At 37.1% G+C, this 17,098-nt stretch overlaps 1 protein-coding gene across 2 annotated transcripts; it reads right to left on the bottom strand.

Annotated features, from left to right (window-relative positions):
- Positions 1-1,330: 1,330 nt before the first annotated feature.
- LOC106929386 (interleukin-17 receptor C) lies at positions 1,331-16,732 on the bottom strand. Of its 2 annotated transcripts, none has more exons than XM_015006311.2 (16): positions 16,367-16,732; positions 13,479-13,506; positions 13,262-13,387; positions 12,951-13,007; positions 11,060-11,157; positions 7,480-7,585; positions 7,367-7,399; positions 6,427-6,554; positions 6,270-6,332; positions 6,134-6,191; positions 5,802-6,025; positions 5,414-5,467; positions 5,261-5,312; positions 4,780-4,875; positions 4,658-4,696; positions 1,331-3,497 (listed from the first exon to the last, which is right to left on the bottom strand). In XM_015006311.2, the coding sequence occupies exons 1-16, from the start codon at positions 16,472-16,474 to the stop codon at positions 2,716-2,718; spliced, it is 2,052 nt and encodes a 683-aa protein (XP_014861797.2). In that variant the 5' UTR covers positions 16,475-16,732; the 3' UTR covers positions 1,331-2,715. The 2 variants fall into 2 exon arrangements, with proteins under 2 accessions (XP_014861797.2, XP_014861796.2); XM_015006310.2 differs by having other exon boundaries at positions 12,951-13,010; positions 16,367-16,731.
- Between the last annotated feature and the right edge of the window lie 366 nt (positions 16,733-17,098).

The following is a 17,098-nucleotide window of genomic DNA, read 5'->3' as shown; positions in this document are numbered from 1 at the left end:
CATTTTCTTTTCTGAAATGACAAATTATTAAATTAACCTATTATTCATTTTTGAGTGGCTCGATTTTTATATTTATATTTAACTGATTATCTTCGAGTCGTTTTAAAACGTTTTTTCCCTGGTTATCTTGTGCACCGCGTATTTATGTGTAATCTGACATTATTTCATATACTGAATGCACTGCTCTTGTATGACTCTGTTTACTTTGAAATGAAAGGTATTTATTTGCAGATGTAGTAACAGCGCAAGACTGTTTGAAGGATGACATTTCATTTTTGCATTCACTACTTTTAGTGTTAGAATTTACAAGTTTCAAGAATGGAAAATTAATAGAAGGTCCCCAAAAGTCAAAATTTAATGAAGGAAAGTTAGACGTTAGAATTATGACCACAAATTCCAATAGGATTTTTAGACTTCAGTTTGGTTCGGTGTCATTTCTAGATTTACGTTCAGAGTTCAGTTGTTGCCACCACATGTGTGATTCTTTTTACTTTTATTATTATTTTTGTTCTGGGGATTCGCAAACGTTTCTCCGTGATGCTGCTCAGTTGAAACCATTTTAAAACATAGAACAACCTTGAACAGCTCATCTTTTAATTGTGATAACATTTTTCTGTGTGAGCCACCCTTATCATTTCAAGTAGACTCCTACCGGAGCTCATCCTTTAGGCACTGCCATTGCAAACAAGATAGTGCTCACCTGATCTACCACCACAGTCTCACTGTTTGTATACTGTAACACCCCATGTTTGCGCACACACTTTGTTGTTTTAATATTATTTTCTTTCTGCTGAGCCTGATCAGTTTTTTGGAAGTCAAGGAAAGAAACAGCAAACAGGATATATTATCACATACTTTATCCTGTCCTCTACACATATGTTACGTACTGTATTGATTTGATAAGTTTTATGTTGAAAATTTTATTAGAAAAAGTGTTTGCTCTACCTAAATTTGCTTTGTAATCATATTTGTACTTTAAATGTATTTTTGTCTCTGATTAAATACTTTTTTCAATATATCAAATGTAATGTTCACAGCTACAAAAAGCTCACCTACGGAAATAATTTCCCAGATGGCTACTTTTTAAATTTTGAGTAAAAACATGCTTATTGAGTGCTTCTCTTGAGTATTGTTTTACCCAACTCATACACTGCATCTGCAGTGCTCCATATTCTCCATACAACCAAAGTGCTGACTGGCACATCTCTTCTTAATTTTACATCTTCATGGTGTTCCTGTTGAGCTTCATCTCTTTATTGTGAAATTGTAGTAAGTCAAACTAAAGTATCTGTTATTTACTCAGACATATTTACTCAGACATGAGCAAAAGTTGTTTATAGAGAAGTACAATAATGCTTTATTCAATCCCATATCAAAACATTTAAGAGAAATCACAGTATAAAACCAACTCAGAATTCCTGAGCAAACCATATAGCATATTTACATGTACAGTCTGTCATATCTATGCATTTTTTCTTTCGTGAATTGTACGGTTTTTACTGTCCAGATGAAGTGGAAGACCATCATGTACAAGTAAAATGACTTAAATACACACAGTGCCTGTGAAAAGGTTGGTATAAATATCATGTGCATGCTCTCTCTGAGGTTTTGTGTTAATGCCATTTTGCTTTTTCAAGATCACAATCAAACACAATTTGCAAACTCCTAAAAAGATCTTCTATATTTAATGCATTTTGTTTTTCCAGGTAGTGTCATGTTCCAGTGCTGGATCAAGTTTCTCTTAAGCGTTAGCTGCTCAAGCTTTACTGACCTGATGTTTATCATATAAAACTGCTCTTGCTGCTAAACACACCATCCAGGTTTATCAAGCTGACATTACTGTTTGATAAACCTAACTAGCAAAACTGTTGAACAACATTATGCTTTTTCTCAACATGTCCCACACAATTTCCATGTTGTCCTTATGGATGAGCGTTTTTTCCCAAACATGTCATATTCCTCCCACAGTTGAGAAACCTGGTAAACAGGTCACTTCAAACTAACTATAGATGTTTGTGTGTATTTTCTGAACTCTTGAGTTCAAATTTTCTCCCTATGCGTGTGTAGGTTTTCTCCAGTTGCTCCACTTTCTTCACATTGTCCAAACTAAGTGCGCCAAGTTTCTCTTTCAATTCCCCACAGGTGACAGAACATGTCTGTGTGGTTGTTTGCCTTGTGCTTTTCTGTGTTGCCATGTCCTGGATCAGCAACCCAACCAGGGTGTACCCTGGTCCGCACAGTATATCGCAAAATTATCGCAATATCAGACTGCCCAATAAACATATTTCAAAGGAGTCTTTGGAGTGCAATAACTGCAGCCAACATATTCCAAAACTTATGAAATTGCATTTTCTTCCAATATTAATCTCACAGTCTCACTGCAGCAAATCCTCACACTGGACGCTAATAACATTGAAGCACAGACAATAGAGACAAGAAGGAAAATATTAGGCATATCGTAACTGATATCATCAATGCAATATTTACCAATATTATTTCCATTGAAAGATGTTCTAATGTCATGCAGTTGTATCCTAACCCTTAACTGCCTTCTGTCCAACAACTTCTGGAGACACTTGGAGATCATCAAGCGACAGCATCCCACAATACAGTAAGGGTAACGCAAACAGAAAATGGATGTCTTTGTGCATTAATTGAGGTATATTTGTTCACTGAAGCCTCCCATAACTTGTCCTTTACGATCCTCTCTAGTTGTCAGACCCAATCCATTTTACCGACCACTGTATCAGGACTGGACGGTGGTGTGATTAAATTTGGTTCCAATAGTAGTATTTCCCCAGAGTCTTCCTCTTCCCGCCCAACACAGCCTGGAGATACACCAGCAAGGTGCAACACATTTGTCCCCGCTGTGAACCCCGACAGCCTTTTGGCAAACGCTCTGGATGCCATTCGAAGCCCCCCTGCTCTTTTCCGCCTTGCTGATGCTGAGGCAATTTGTTTGGAGCCCGCCAGCTCAGTCAGAAAGCCCAGACTTTGGGAAGGAAGGCTGTAGAGATGGAGTCCGCAAAAAAGCCGTGGAAGCGGCCGGTAGCCACCTGGAGGCGCAGGAGGGAGTGACTCAAACTGCACCAGCATGAACCGCTCGCCTGCGCGGCCCTGTAAATAGTCTGCAAGAATACAGCTCAGCGAGGCGCCAAAAACATCCACGTGGCGGGACAAGGCAGAGTCCCCCTCCACTCCTCTGATGTTCTCTTCATTGTTCTCGCAGCTGCGGGCTCCCCATTCCTCGGCTCTGGCCCACGTGGTCTGGGTTAGGACTAGCACCACCTTGCCGCCCTGCCGCTTCAGACGGTCCAGTCGCGAGTGGAGCCACGGCACGGGGCCGAGCACGCTGAGTTCGCACTGGCTCCAGAGGTCAAGAGACACGGTGAAGCCCAGGGCCTGAAGAGATGAACCCAAGTGACATAGGAGCTCTGGCAGACGCTTGTCATCATCAGGCGGATATAGCAGCATCACATGACCGCCACCCACGGCACCTGAAAGAAAGAAAACATTCATGCTGGGTGAATCACAAGGCAAATTCAGTATTTGTTGAAAATAATGCATGTCGTAATAAATTAACACTAAATGAATCAAATGTACTTTTTAAGCCACAGAGTAAAAAGAAAAATCCCGCCTGAACTATGCAACTGGTATAAATAAAAAAATGTAACTTTTGCACTGCCTTGAAAAACTGTTTTACATTTTGTCACGTGATAAACACAAACCCTTTGTGGATTTTATCTTAATTTTATGCGACAGACAGACACTAAGGAGTTCATGGCTGTAAAGTGGAGAAAAGACATTGGATACTTTTCAAGTTTCTGAACAATTAAAAATATGAAAAGTGTAGCATATATTTGTGCCAATACTTTGAAGGACCACTTTCACTGCAATAAAAGCTTCCAGGGGGTATTTTCAAAAGATTTCTACATATTCTCCATTTGATTAATGTCTGGATTTTTACGTGGCCATTTTAACGCATGGATTTACTTTATTCTTAGTCACTCCTCCGTTGTTGTACAAGTTTGCTGCTCGAAGCTAACCATTCACAGCTGTTTCTTTTATGCCATAACCCATGAACAGGACTTCTTAGAGCTGGATTCTTGCCACTCTCACAGAATTAGCCCTGATTTGTGGAGTGGACGACTAATTGTTGCACTCTAGACAGATTATCCTACCGGAGCTGTGGTTCACTGCACCTCCGTCATAGTTACAGTGGCTAATTTTCAGCTTGATCTCCTCTACAGATAAGTACAGTTGGTAGGTTTGCAGCTTTGACATTGTTTTAAAACTTTACTTTAAACTTTTCTACAAGTTAATCTCTGACATAGCAGGCATGTTCCTTAGTCTGCAGTGATGTCGTTTGTTCACTTATCTCCTCAAACAACCTCTAAGCGTCACAGAAAAGCTGGATTGAGATTTAAATACACTTTGGCGGAGTATTTAAATTGTTCAAAAACACATTTTCTTCTCCTTTATAACTATGCTCTACTTTGTGTTTACAACATAAAATTCAAATAAAACAAACTGAAATTTTCATTTGAAGCAGAAGATTTTAAGCTGTAAGACTAGTTTTTAAAGGAATTGTAACATCAGCAAAAGGTTTTTGGTATTTTTTTGTCAGCATAAACAAAAAAACAAGAGTTAGACAAACCTTTGACGTCATCATCCTTCAACCACCTCCAAACATATCCTGGAGAAAAAGCAGAAATAATATTGAGACGTTTTCATACTAACCGCAAGAGACATTCAGTTTTGTATCCTAAAGAAGCCAACCTTTCAGAACGCCTCGTATCAAATAGGCTCCAAGTATAGCCAGACATATCAGGATAAATCCGACGAGAAGCAGAAGAATCCATCTCTCTCGATGTGCTAAAGTAAAACAAAATAAATAAAAAAAATCAAGAAGCCTTTTTTTTTTTTAAGAAAAAGAATACAATTCAGTACATAAAGAGACAACTAAGAGTTTAGAAGGAAACTCGTGAATCTACTCTTATTTTCTGACCTAACAGAGTTTTGCATGAAAGTGGTGTATTTCTAATTAAAGGCCTTTGAAACGTATTACATGTTTATTAGTGAGTTCAGAGTGGTCTACTTTATAAAAATGTGACAAAAAGAGCAACGATGAGGCAGTAAAGTTTGTGAGAAACATGTTTTTCTTAGGCATGAACTGTACAATAATATGCATTAAACACATAATCTACATAAAAATAAACTTTGGACATCATGTAGAGTATGGAGTAGTTTGAATTCTTACTTTCAAATGGACACTGGGGCTCTGAGAACGAGACCATCCCTTCAGATTTAACCTATAGCATAATGGTTTAAAGTGACTGTTGGTTCAATGGCTCAGTACAAAATGTTGTTAAAAACAGTGAGGGTTTATTGAAGAAAAAAGTACAAATGGTACCTGCACACAAAGCTGAGGGTGTGGGTGTTGGCGTGGCGAGAACTCCCCTGCTTGCTGAAAGGACAAAAAGGAATAAATTAAAATGCTAATTAATAAGTGCAATAAATAGATCTCAAAATGATCTGAAAGCACAGGAACCGATGTAACCAGATGTAACCACATCGAATGTCTGACTTGTGATGCGCAAGGACATCTCGGACAATAACGCTGCCTGACTTGTAAAAATACTTCATGCCAGGCATCAAGCAAACAATGTCTTTTCTTTTATACGAATCATTTCACCTCTGATCTTTATAAGTCTCCTAAGCTGACAAATGTTTGGAATCGATCTAACCTACTTTGTGAACGGAGGGTGTAGCATATTGAGGAATGTTTTTTTTATTTTTACCCAGTGTACTCTGTGCACCGCCTTCCAACCAGTAGTGCCAAGTTGCTGTCTGGAGCCCGTCACTTCTTCACACTGGCCTCCTGCCATGTCTTTCTTGCACAATTGCACCTCTGTCTGCACTTTACAGGGAGAGGTTACATTCCAGCTCAGCTCCGTGCCCCCAGTACTTAACGGAGACTCCACCATAGCCACAGACACGTTGTTCTGCATTCTTCTCAGAGCGTCTATTAAAAATTTTTTTTAAAAAGCAGAAAATGGCACGTCATATTCCATGAACCAAAGCATCACGAAGCAGATAAGATCGGACAGCGACATCAGGAAACAACTCTTACCTGTTTTATTTGTGAAAGGACAGTACTTCCCTTTCATGTCTTTACTATCAAACCATGCCTACAAAAATAGTTACTTTTTAATCATTCCTTTCATCATATGTAAATGAATATTTTTCCAAGTTAAAATTCCAGTTACCAGGAAGCATAGGCATGGTGCAATGAGATATGATGGGATAACTATTTCACTCTTGTTGGTGGGCTGCACAGACAAGCAAATTACACAGGTGAAACTTATTATTGAACGTTTTGAAATGTGTGCATGAACATTTTTGGATAGTTCAGGGATGACTTACCCACAAAAGAGGCTGTCCAGATATGTCATCCCATTCCATTACCCAATAGATCTTCCCTTGTGTGGAAGAAATATTTTGCAGCTGCAGCCGGACCAAGTTTTCTGTGTCATATACATGGAGCCTAGGAACTGGAAGAGGAACATGTCAGTCATCGTAAACAACCGACCGTAGTCTTTTTTTTAAATGCATTGCGTGACGGCATGTGCTAGGACAAACAAACAAATGATTCCAGATAATGCGTTCTCTTACAAAAATTCACAGAGCACAGTAAAAGTCACATGCAGTTATCATTTTCATTATAACAAACGAAGATAACCAGACAACATGCAAAATGCAGTTTTTAAATTATGATTTCTTTCATTAATTAAGGGGGGAAAAAACGTCATCCAAGCCACCGTGAGAAACAACTTCCCTCCCTAAACCTAACAGTTGGATGCAACAAAGTGGCCTCAACCATTTGTGGTACTTGGCTTTAAATTTCTATAGGGGAATTTGACCTGCTTTTCTTTGCAGAAGTGGTTTAATTCAGCCACATTAAAAGATTTTAAGCATCTCAACCAGATTTAAGTCTGGACTTTCACAAGGCTTATCCAAAATCTTCATTTTGTTTAATTTTTAAATTCATTCAGAGGTGGAATTATTAATGTGCTTCAGGACACTGTCGTGTTGCTTAACCCAAACGCACTTGAGCTTAATCGAACTGATCCGGTACGTTTCCATCAATTTCAGCAGGTCGTTGAGGTCATGAAGCAGAAAAGCACCCTACACCATCGCACTACTATTTCCATGTTTCTCTGTCGGAGATACTCTAGTTTTAATGAAACGTACGTCTTATAAAAGGCTCTACTTTTGTGTCATCAGTCGACAGAATACAGTACTGAATGTAACATTTCTATAGATTTTTGTGGACAATTCTATTTGTGAAATGTTAATCTCTTACCTTTGGGCTCTGGAGAATGATTCAAGGGACAGACTGAAAGAAAGAGGAAGGAAAAGGAACTCAGTGACCCTGCTGTTTTTTGTTTTGCCAGAAATTACAGCACTTTAACTCACCATCTTTTTCCAAAGGAAATGTGATATTTTTGACCATTTGTGTTTCCTTTGAATCTGCTGTGACCACAATAGGAGCCTTAAAATCCACTCTCTCCGTCAGTCGCAACTGTGTTATCCAAAAATATAAAAACAATGTAAACTTTTATACCCTCGTCAATCCATTGTATATCTGCATTGCATTTTTAAATGACATAACATCCAGACACTTTAAATAACACTTTTTTTTGCGAATGTGATAGGCTGATGTCAGTCACATTTGAACAGTTCAAAACATTCATAGTGTATTCTTGGTAACGTAACTTTGGCTCATGCTGCACCATACAGATGGTCTGTCTGCTCCAATGAAGTTTTACTCGCTTTGGGAAGAGGTTGTAATCGAGATAGCAGAAAAGTTGGAGCTTGTTTTTCAATTTAAATAGCTAGTAATATTCAAGTATCTAGAAATGATGGCCGTGCCTTGCTGCAGATTAACCCGAACATCAGAATTAAGAAGAAACGATATTAAAATTATAAAGTAAATTTCAGCTATTTTAAATGCAGCATGCAGATGATCCCAGATGCTTGTCTGAGGATTTCAAAAAGAGCTGATCTGGATGTTCATGCACAGCTAGATCTGAGTCCAAAAAAAAAGTAAGCAAACAAGGAGCAGATCTTGTCTGAGTAAAAGACAAATTATTGATGTAAGAGGATAATTTGCATCCTAACTGAAAAAGTTAGGAAAGTAAAAGAAACTTAAATAACCGTTCATTACAACCAGGGTCTGTGCAATACCATCCGTACACACAACATGTTGAAAGTTGAAGGAGAAGAGCTTCTCTGCCAGCTGGCACTTTGTACAGTGCGTTTGCACAGTTTTGGAATTGGGCAATTATCTTTTCAGTTATCACTATGGTGAAAAATTTCTTACCATGACACGAATTTTGATTCATCATGATAAAAACAAATGACGTCAGAAAACTTCAAAAACTTAAGACTGTTGGCAGGATTGCCAATAGTGCATCTTAATAGACCGTTTTCTTTTACGGTATTTCCACGTGGAACCATAAATTCAAATATTTGATAAAATGCAGGTTATGTGTGCATAACCTGCAGACATAACCTGTGTTATGTGTACAGAAATCTTAACTGAAATCAGAAATCTTTATCTGATAAAGATTTTTTTTATTTATTTTAAAAATCATATGATTTTATCAGCAGTTTTAATATTTATTGGGCTTGAACTTCAGTGACATGCTGAGAGATTACAAAGAAGCTATAAATATTTTTGTGACTACTTTTACATCTATGTCAGTACATACCACAAATTCTAGTAATAAAATTTTAAGTCTATTTTGCCCATCCCTAACACAGTCTCATAAAAGTCGTATTGTTCCTAACTTGATGACTACTTTAACATAGTAATGCACTTCGTCACAAATCTCAAATCATCTCCAACTCATTCCTTGTTGAATCTGTGCCACAAACAAATGAGGCTGTTGTACAAGCCGAGGTAAATACAGTTAGCATAGATTAGAAATATGTGCATTCACCTGAAGCAAGTCACTCATATGGATGTTCATTCTAAATAAAACAATCACAATAACTATATTTCTTTAAAAATTATCATTTTAAACATTAAAAGTATTTCAAGCACTACTTACGGTAATTACTTTGTAACAGCCCAATAACAATGATAGACTATAACTATATAAGAAGTATGCAGAAGTTCACTTCAGGGCTTTCAGCAATGATTAGAACAGGAAGAAGAGGAGAATCCGATAAGGAAGAGAAGCTCTGTAGCAATTAGTCAGATAAAGATAAAGCCTTGGAGGTTGATTTTAATATTTCTGTTGTCTAAGAAAGTTTGGCTCAACATGAGCTGAACTACAACTCATAGATTCAGACAGTAGATAAGAAACATAATATATAAATATAATATACTTGACTTCCTTGTTCAGGGCTCCTTAGCTTAAACAACAAAATTTGATTACATCTGTTTTTAAAGATTTACTAAAAATAATCAGGTGGCGCTGTTAGACCTACGATATTCTACTTATCCATCTTTCCCTCTTTCTACACAATTTTATCTTATTCAGTTTTAAGAATTCAGCAGCATAAACAAAAATAAATCCAGCAAGAACAATAAAAGTCAAATTAACAAAACAAATGAATATATTCTTACTGTAAACTTGAGCATTTTCTGCTCAGACTAGCCCCTTTTGTAACACACATTCATTGAATATTGTACTTCAGGTAACATTGTATGTATAAAATTTCACAATCTACTTTTAAAAAGTACAACAAAGTGATGTTGGTAATTGTTTCTGGGCATTAACGTGCATCAGTTTCCAAAGAATTTAATGAACACAGCAAAGCAAAAACATCTTGCCCACAAGATGTTCGAACACGTTTCTGCTTCCGCTCCAGGGTGTTGCTTTAAAAACTCATGTCTACAGGTTTCGGTTCGTCCTTTTTTCTTTTTCTTTTTTTTTTCAAACACACAACGTGGGAGGATGACATCAATTTACCAGGAAGAAGTCAAAGGGAATAATTTCTCGAAAAATAGAATTAGTAGGAATAGAGAGACTTTACTGCCTGTTACACAAGCAAAATAAATACCTTTGATCTTTAGGGACCACTATCTACCATCATAGTTAAAATTAAGTAGTGTTTATAAAATATGTAAATATTTAGAAGCAAGTTTTTTTTTGTTTTTTTTTTAATCATTTTAGAAGCATAGTTCATTTCATTTATTTGACCGAAATTAAAGCAAAATTTAAAAGCTGTGCTCAAAAAGCCAAACATACCCTGAGATTCAGCTGCTTGCGGTACCATCGGCTCTGATCAGTTGGATAATCTTATCAGTCTCTTTCATTGTAGTGGAGGAATTTATGGCCCTTTCTTTACTCAAAGAGTTGTTTCAGAAGTTGTATGCAGATCTATCTTAAGGTCCTATCAGAGCATTTTAGTCAGGGCAAGGCCTGGACTTGAATGAACTTTTCTAAACCCTTTAAATGTTTAGTCACTCTGCTATCGATTTGCCTCCAAGTTCAGAAAAACCTTTTGATTCACCTCATGGATTTACTCTTAATCTGGTAGAATGTTCACTTCTGAGAAGTTTGAGTGGTGTCCTCAATATTTTCAGTTTATTAGAGACATTTTTCTCAGTGCCGATGAACAGAGCACCTTCTAACCGTTGTCAGATTTTATGGACTGCAATAATTACTTTTCTGCTATCATTACTGGAGTCCTACAAAGTTTGCTTACACGGATCCGCTTCAAGTTCCTGTCGATCTCCTGACTGTATTTTTAATTAACTAAACCCAGTTCTATACCATAAGAATCCCTGTGGAAATAGTACAGGCGGGTTCAATTTTTGATACATTTCCTCAGACTTTTTGTTGAATTTGTGTTAAAGGGTTACATGCGATCTCGTGTTGTTCAGCACAGGTTGTGCGTTTCAAACTGCAACCCCAGAAGAGGATTAGATGACTAATTTTAATAATGCTTGCTATGTAAAATCTATGTAAAACCATGGACTTTAATGATGGTGTCCTTTTACCAGGACTGTACTTGAGGCTGCATTTTATACAAGGCTTACCTTGTATTTGGAGGACGCGCTCATGTGGGCTGGTTTAAAATGGATTGCCCTGCAGAATTCGATGGATCCCGGCAAGGAGAGACAGACTTTCACAATAGCTACAAGACAAAGAAAACAAATTTTATACAAATTACAGTATTGTATATATATATATATATATATATATATATATATATATATATATATATATATATACACTGCTCAAAAAAATAAAGGGAACATTTCACTTTAATTTTGTGTGGCTCCAAATCCAGGCCTCCATTGGTTAATAAATTTGATTTCCATTGATGATTTTTGTGTGATTTTGTTGTCAGCACATTCAACTTTGTACAGAACAAAGTATGCAATGAGAATATTTCATTCATTCAGATCTAGGATGTGTTATTTGAGTGTTCCCTTTATTTTTTTGAGCAGTGTATATATATATATATATATATATATATATATATATATATATATATAAATAAGAGACCCAGTTATTATAAAGAGCCAACTGAAGTGTCATTCACAAAATTAGCAATCCTAGTAAAGACACACAGAGGACTTAAAATTTGGTTATCTTTTGTAAGTCAGGAAAATTCTACCTTTTTAAATAAGCTCATCTGGAGGTTTGTTGGTTACTGTGTTAATGTAATCAATAGAGAGAAATTGAGGGGGAAAAAATCACCTTACTTCATGTAATTGTTATAAAAAATACATATTTTTTTACATATTTATTGATGGTGTCACTATGTCATGACAGTATGGTATGAGACAGTTAATCTGTGGGAAAAACAAAATCTAACTCCTTCGCCTTCTCCCAGTGCTAACTAGAAACAACCAATTAGAGCCAGGAGGCGGGTCTTAGCCCTCTGGCTCCTGGTGGTGAGATAAACTTGGATCTTAGTCCAGCCATGTAACTAAAGGTAACTATGTTGTGGTAGTCGGCACAAACAGATTTGTACTGACCATCAAGAGCTAAGATTTGCCTTTAAAGAAAGAGATCATCTCAACCTGCTCACACTTCGATTCAGAGCAAACAGCTTAAAACACATGACACTGTCACATGATTGGGTGGATAAAGATCCAAGTTCATCTTAACACCATGAAGATGGAGTTTGAAAAAATCTCACTGCCACGGAGTGGCATTTTAGGTCTTTAACCACCATTAGATAAGATCTACATGTCGGGAAGAAATCGTTGATACCATCACAAGCCTAAACTTGTAGAGTTTGCCAAATGCTATTGGGACTTTAACCTGAAATGTGTAATATATTATAAAATTAATGTAATTGAGTGTAATTATATCTCTATGATTGGACTGATTTGGTTAAATAAGTTGGAACTGTTAGTGTAATATTGTAATATAATATATTAATAATATTGTAATATAGATATTGTAATATCTATTGTATAATAGCTTGCGTTGAGTTACAAACATAATGAATTTAACTCAACTGAGTGCTTGGGTCAGCTGAGACTAACATCATCCACATTTGATGAACAGACCCTCCAAATTAGTTTGGCAGGAAACACAGGATGAATGTGTGGAAAGCACCTCATGGCCTCTGTTATACATAGTGTAGATTCCATCAAACTGTGGGACTGTTTCTTTTCTGATGGTCCTGGAAGTTCTGACAGACTTTTCAGGACTCTCTTTGTTCACTCCAGTTCTGTGAAATCCAACTAAAAACTCTCCCATTTCCAAACCCAATTTCAATCAAATATTAATGAGCAATTAAACGAGGCAATGACAATTTATCTAAAATAATTACTTTTCAACTTTTTCCCACCAGTAAAGGTAGTAAGGCAACAATTTTCTACCATTTTATAACTTCTTCCACCCCTTTACTGGGCGCACCAATGATGTGACATGAGCTTTAACTACCCTCCTTAAGAGTTTATTTCATACCTTCTTCATCGCTGTCGTCACCTGATCCGTCAGGACTCTGCTTTTCGAAGTCTGCACCTACTGCAACATGCAATTATGTCAGCAAAGAAACGGCACTAGTAAATACTGCAGAAGCAACAACAGAAGCCACAGTGCTGCAACAGAAGCTATATATATATATATATATATATATATATATATATATATATATATATATATAAATAGTTTAGTATAGCTTCATTAGCATTATGGCTTTTGTTGTGGTTTGTGCGTTTTGTCGACGGTTTTGGGCCACTGTAGATTTCTTTTAGAAAATAAATATTTGAAGTTACCTTGGAGACTGATTTCAATTTGTAGACATGGTTCACAGGAGGCAGGGTGGCAGTGAGTGGCGTTGAGATGAACGTGTGTAATTTTTAGAGAGCCATAAGGATCAGGTGGGGCATCTCTGAAAGATACTGAAGACAAAGAGCGCCTGTTCAGACCGACTGCAGGCGTGCGAGCTTGTCATTATAAAACAGAAGCATACAACCGATGTCATGCAGCTACCTTTGGTCATGCGGCAGTCGGAGAGACCCTGGAGGCGAGGAAAAAACGATATAAGGGAAATGTTAATGAACCACACCTACGAAGCACATCAAGAATAAATACTGGCTTAACAGGTATTCACAGGTTTTTATACAAAAACAAAACCACTACAAGAGTAAAACTAAATTTCAACCTGGCTGTTTTAAAATTTTATAGACTGTGGACTTTGAGGACATTACATTTGTTTAAAATTGGGTGCAGTTTTCATAAAAGCGTCACAGTGTTCTCTAAAGCTTCTGAACCTCATTCCACCTCTAACACGGAACAACGGCTATGACAAACAACAGAAAAAATGCACTAAAATCATTTTTTTAGTACATTTCCCCGCTTTCTTCTCTTACTGAATGTGTTTGGTGGGTGTCAGGTTTTCACAACACTTTTCATAGAGATTTCATCTGAAAAAACATGAACAAAAAACAGTATTTGAATTTAGGTTTCATTTTTGATGCCTCCAGTCGGCAGGGCTTTTTTGCCGACTGTGTCAGTTAACTCAGCAATGAGTCATAAACTCCACATAAACTGTTACTTTGATCCTGTTCAATTTCTCATAAGTTTGACCTTCAAATGGGTTTAATTTTAACTGATTTAATCTTCTATGTTTGTGTGTTTTTTTAATTCATCTGTAACTTTATATTTACCCATAAAAAGTGTTTTTTTTACATAAAAAAGCTAGGGTTCCCACAGCCTGGGAGACTTTCTTATTGGGGAAGAGAAAAATTAACCCGTTGCATAAAAACATCTTTTTTTTTTTTTTTTTACAAGGCTTTTTTAGTTTTCCTCCTGTGCTCAACAATGCATAAACTATCTTGGTAAAAGAAGAGAGGAACATATACAGCTAACCTCTGGCAAACATGTGCCAAAAGAGAAAGACAAGAGGACATGCATTTAGGTCAGACAAATATCTATTGTTCTACATAACTCATGAAATGCTGACAAGAAAATACTTGCCTATTCTTTTCAATATGTACAGTCTGGATAATGATAAACGAAAAAAAAACGTTTGAAGAAATTGAAATTGTGACACAAAAGGCTGTAAAAAGACTTTATTCTCCCATTATGGATCACATCAAGGGTGGTAAAAAGATATCAAAGGGTGAATTTTAGGGAACTGCATCATCTTGTTATTACTGCATCTGCAGAGCAGCAGATAGTTTGAAGGTTTTGGCACATCTTTACCAGGTGACCCAGTAAAAATGGAGGGTTCTGTATGTTTAGAAGCTCAGAAATTGTTCAAAGGTGACATGAAGCTCATTGTGCCTGGCAAATCAAATGACCTCAATTTTAAATAACTCCAATTTAAATACTTTTAGTTTTCTCCTTAATTCCACTGTATCTTCATCTGTTATTTCCCCGCTTTCTGAATGCGTTTGATGGGTGTAATTTACAACTAACCATTTATTTTTATGGCATGTCTGACTGGTTAAATCAGGTGAAGATAAAGTGGAATTTGGGTTAAATCAGGGCGGAGTGCTGGTGGCAAATGTGTTTTTATCCCCCCCAAAAAATGTGTGACTATAGAAGACTGTTGCTGTAATAATAATTTATTTAATAAAACACCAGCATGAAGCAAAAATAAAGAGGTAACCTAATCTAATTTATGCTTCCATAAATAGCTCCAGATGATCACTTGGAAACAGTGTCAAAACAAACTCATCCCAGATGTTCCGCAGTTTGGTTTGATTCTGTATCCGTGTTTATTGTATAAATTATTTCCACTCGACTAATTTTAGTACAACCAGTTTCAGGTGTCAGCTCCAAGAACATATTTTTAATTAACTTGCTCTGTAAATCTGTGAGAGAAAACAAAACGTATCGTGTTAGTGCAAAGCATCTACTAAGACTTCAACCTATTGCTTGTGTACTTCTGAAATTACATTTTCTTCCTGTCACTCAAATTTATATTTATACGCTTGGATTCAGCACACCAAACAGCTATCTTCACCCCGGAGGGGGCAAACAGGCATCAGCCAACCAATGAGACCAAAACACTTCAGGCATAATCTCTGTTTCAGTAGGGGATTACCACAAGGAATGCAACAGTTACAGTGCAGTCTGTGGCAAGTGAATCTCCACCAAACTCTTAGATAATTCTCGGAAGGCTGAAGTTATTTCAGTTGGTTGGGCATTTTCTTTCCATACTTTTTTCTTCCACTCAACTTTTCACGACACGGCACCCCAAACAGACTTTTTTTTTTAAGAACTCTTAATGGAAAACTGAAAAGTCAGTCAGTGCCTCCAATGATTTAAGTCATTGTAAAACAAAAACTTAATATGTTTGCGTTAAAACGAGTCCTAATCTAATCTTCACAGAAACTGAATTTTAGGCTTCGCAAAACAGTAAGTTAATGATCAAAATCATCCATGAAATGTATCACCCTCTCTGTAATGAACCTGCAAAATACAGGAGCTCCTCTTAATGATCTGAAATAATAAACTTTTAGGTGATGTTCTAACTTCTTCAAAGTGCATTTAGGTGCAGTCATGAAAAAAAAAGTTACAAAAAAATGTAGGATGAAACTCTGAAAATTGCCATTTTATTTTAGAAGGCTGTTTCATACTACTCAGAAGTTTAGTGGTTTTGTGTGAAAGTAACTTGGCCAGAACTGGGTCAGTGAGGTAAGGTGTCATGCTCAGGACAGCTAAATAAGTAATGGACATTAAACTTGGATCCCTGCCTGGATGCGCGTCTTTCCTGAATCCCGACCCATAAAACAATAAAGTTCATACGTAGCACCATAAAACAACGTTAACGAACGATGTTATCACATAATAAACATTTATGAAGCAGAAATAGACCAATTAGGTGTAATTTTAAAGTTTAAGTTGACAATGTCGGTTAAGTCAGTTACCTCGCCGCAGCTTAGTTCAGGTGTGCCCTTTTCCTGCGCGCCTGCTGACAGGAGCAGCCACACGAGCACAGCCACAACATGCGCTCCCATACGGAGAAAGGGAGTCATATTTTCCGCTCGCAGCCGACAGGGACGTCTTAATCCTCTGCTCCCAGCTTCTCCTTGACCGTTTCGTCCATAGAGCACCGCTACGCCTCAGCGGAACTATATTTTCAAGAAGAAGAAGACAAGCTGCTAGGCTTGCTGTTGGATCCGCACATGTGAGCCGCCTGTACTAGGTTTCACTGCACAAACTGATTGACAGCCCCGGGACGTGGGCGTGTCGCTGTTGAGCTACCTGCTCAGGTGTAACAGTGGAAAAGTTGACTTCTCACAGAGCGCGACAGGTTTTCGACGAAGAATGGGCGGATCCGTTTGTGCGGGTTATGACGTAAGCCTGAACAATAGCCACACAGGTGAAAGATTTGTTTCAGGTCATGGAAGGATATGGGGTAAACAAGAGCTTCCTGGTAGTAAAAGTTTAAAGTTGACAGAAGATCTCAGATTTAAATATTATGGAAATGAAAGGGAAAAACAGATGAAATAGCAGTGTTTAACAATTAATTAAGGCATTGAGAGGAAACTCAATGCCTTAATTAATTGTTGATGAAATGCCTCTGTGAGATGCATATGTAAAACCTCTGCTAGACAGGCTTAAGTTAATGAATATGTTTATTAAGCAAGCTAAATTTA

Source organism: Poecilia mexicana, unplaced genomic scaffold (genome assembly GCF_051168715.1).
Source record: "Poecilia mexicana isolate PSO_F unplaced genomic scaffold, ASM5116871v1 scaffold_7, whole genome shotgun sequence".
Taxonomy (NCBI): domain Eukaryota; kingdom Metazoa; phylum Chordata; class Actinopteri; order Cyprinodontiformes; family Poeciliidae; genus Poecilia; species Poecilia mexicana.
Note: the sequence above shows the minus strand (reverse complement) of the source record. Positions and strands in the feature narration are given on the sequence as shown.

Coding starts and splice junctions, on each gene's coding strand:
- LOC106929386 (XM_015006310.2), bottom strand. CDS start 16,474: ATGACTCCCTTTCTCCGTATGGGAGCGCATGTTGTGGCTGTGCTCGTG. Junction 13,011..13,261: donor AATTGAAATCAGTCTCCAAG/GTAACTTCAAAT, acceptor TGCATGTTGCAG/TAGGTGCAGACTTCGAAAAG. Junction 4,876..5,260: donor GCCCCAGTGTCCATTTGAAA/GTAAGAATTCAA, acceptor GTTTTACTTTAG/CACATCGAGAGAGATGGATT.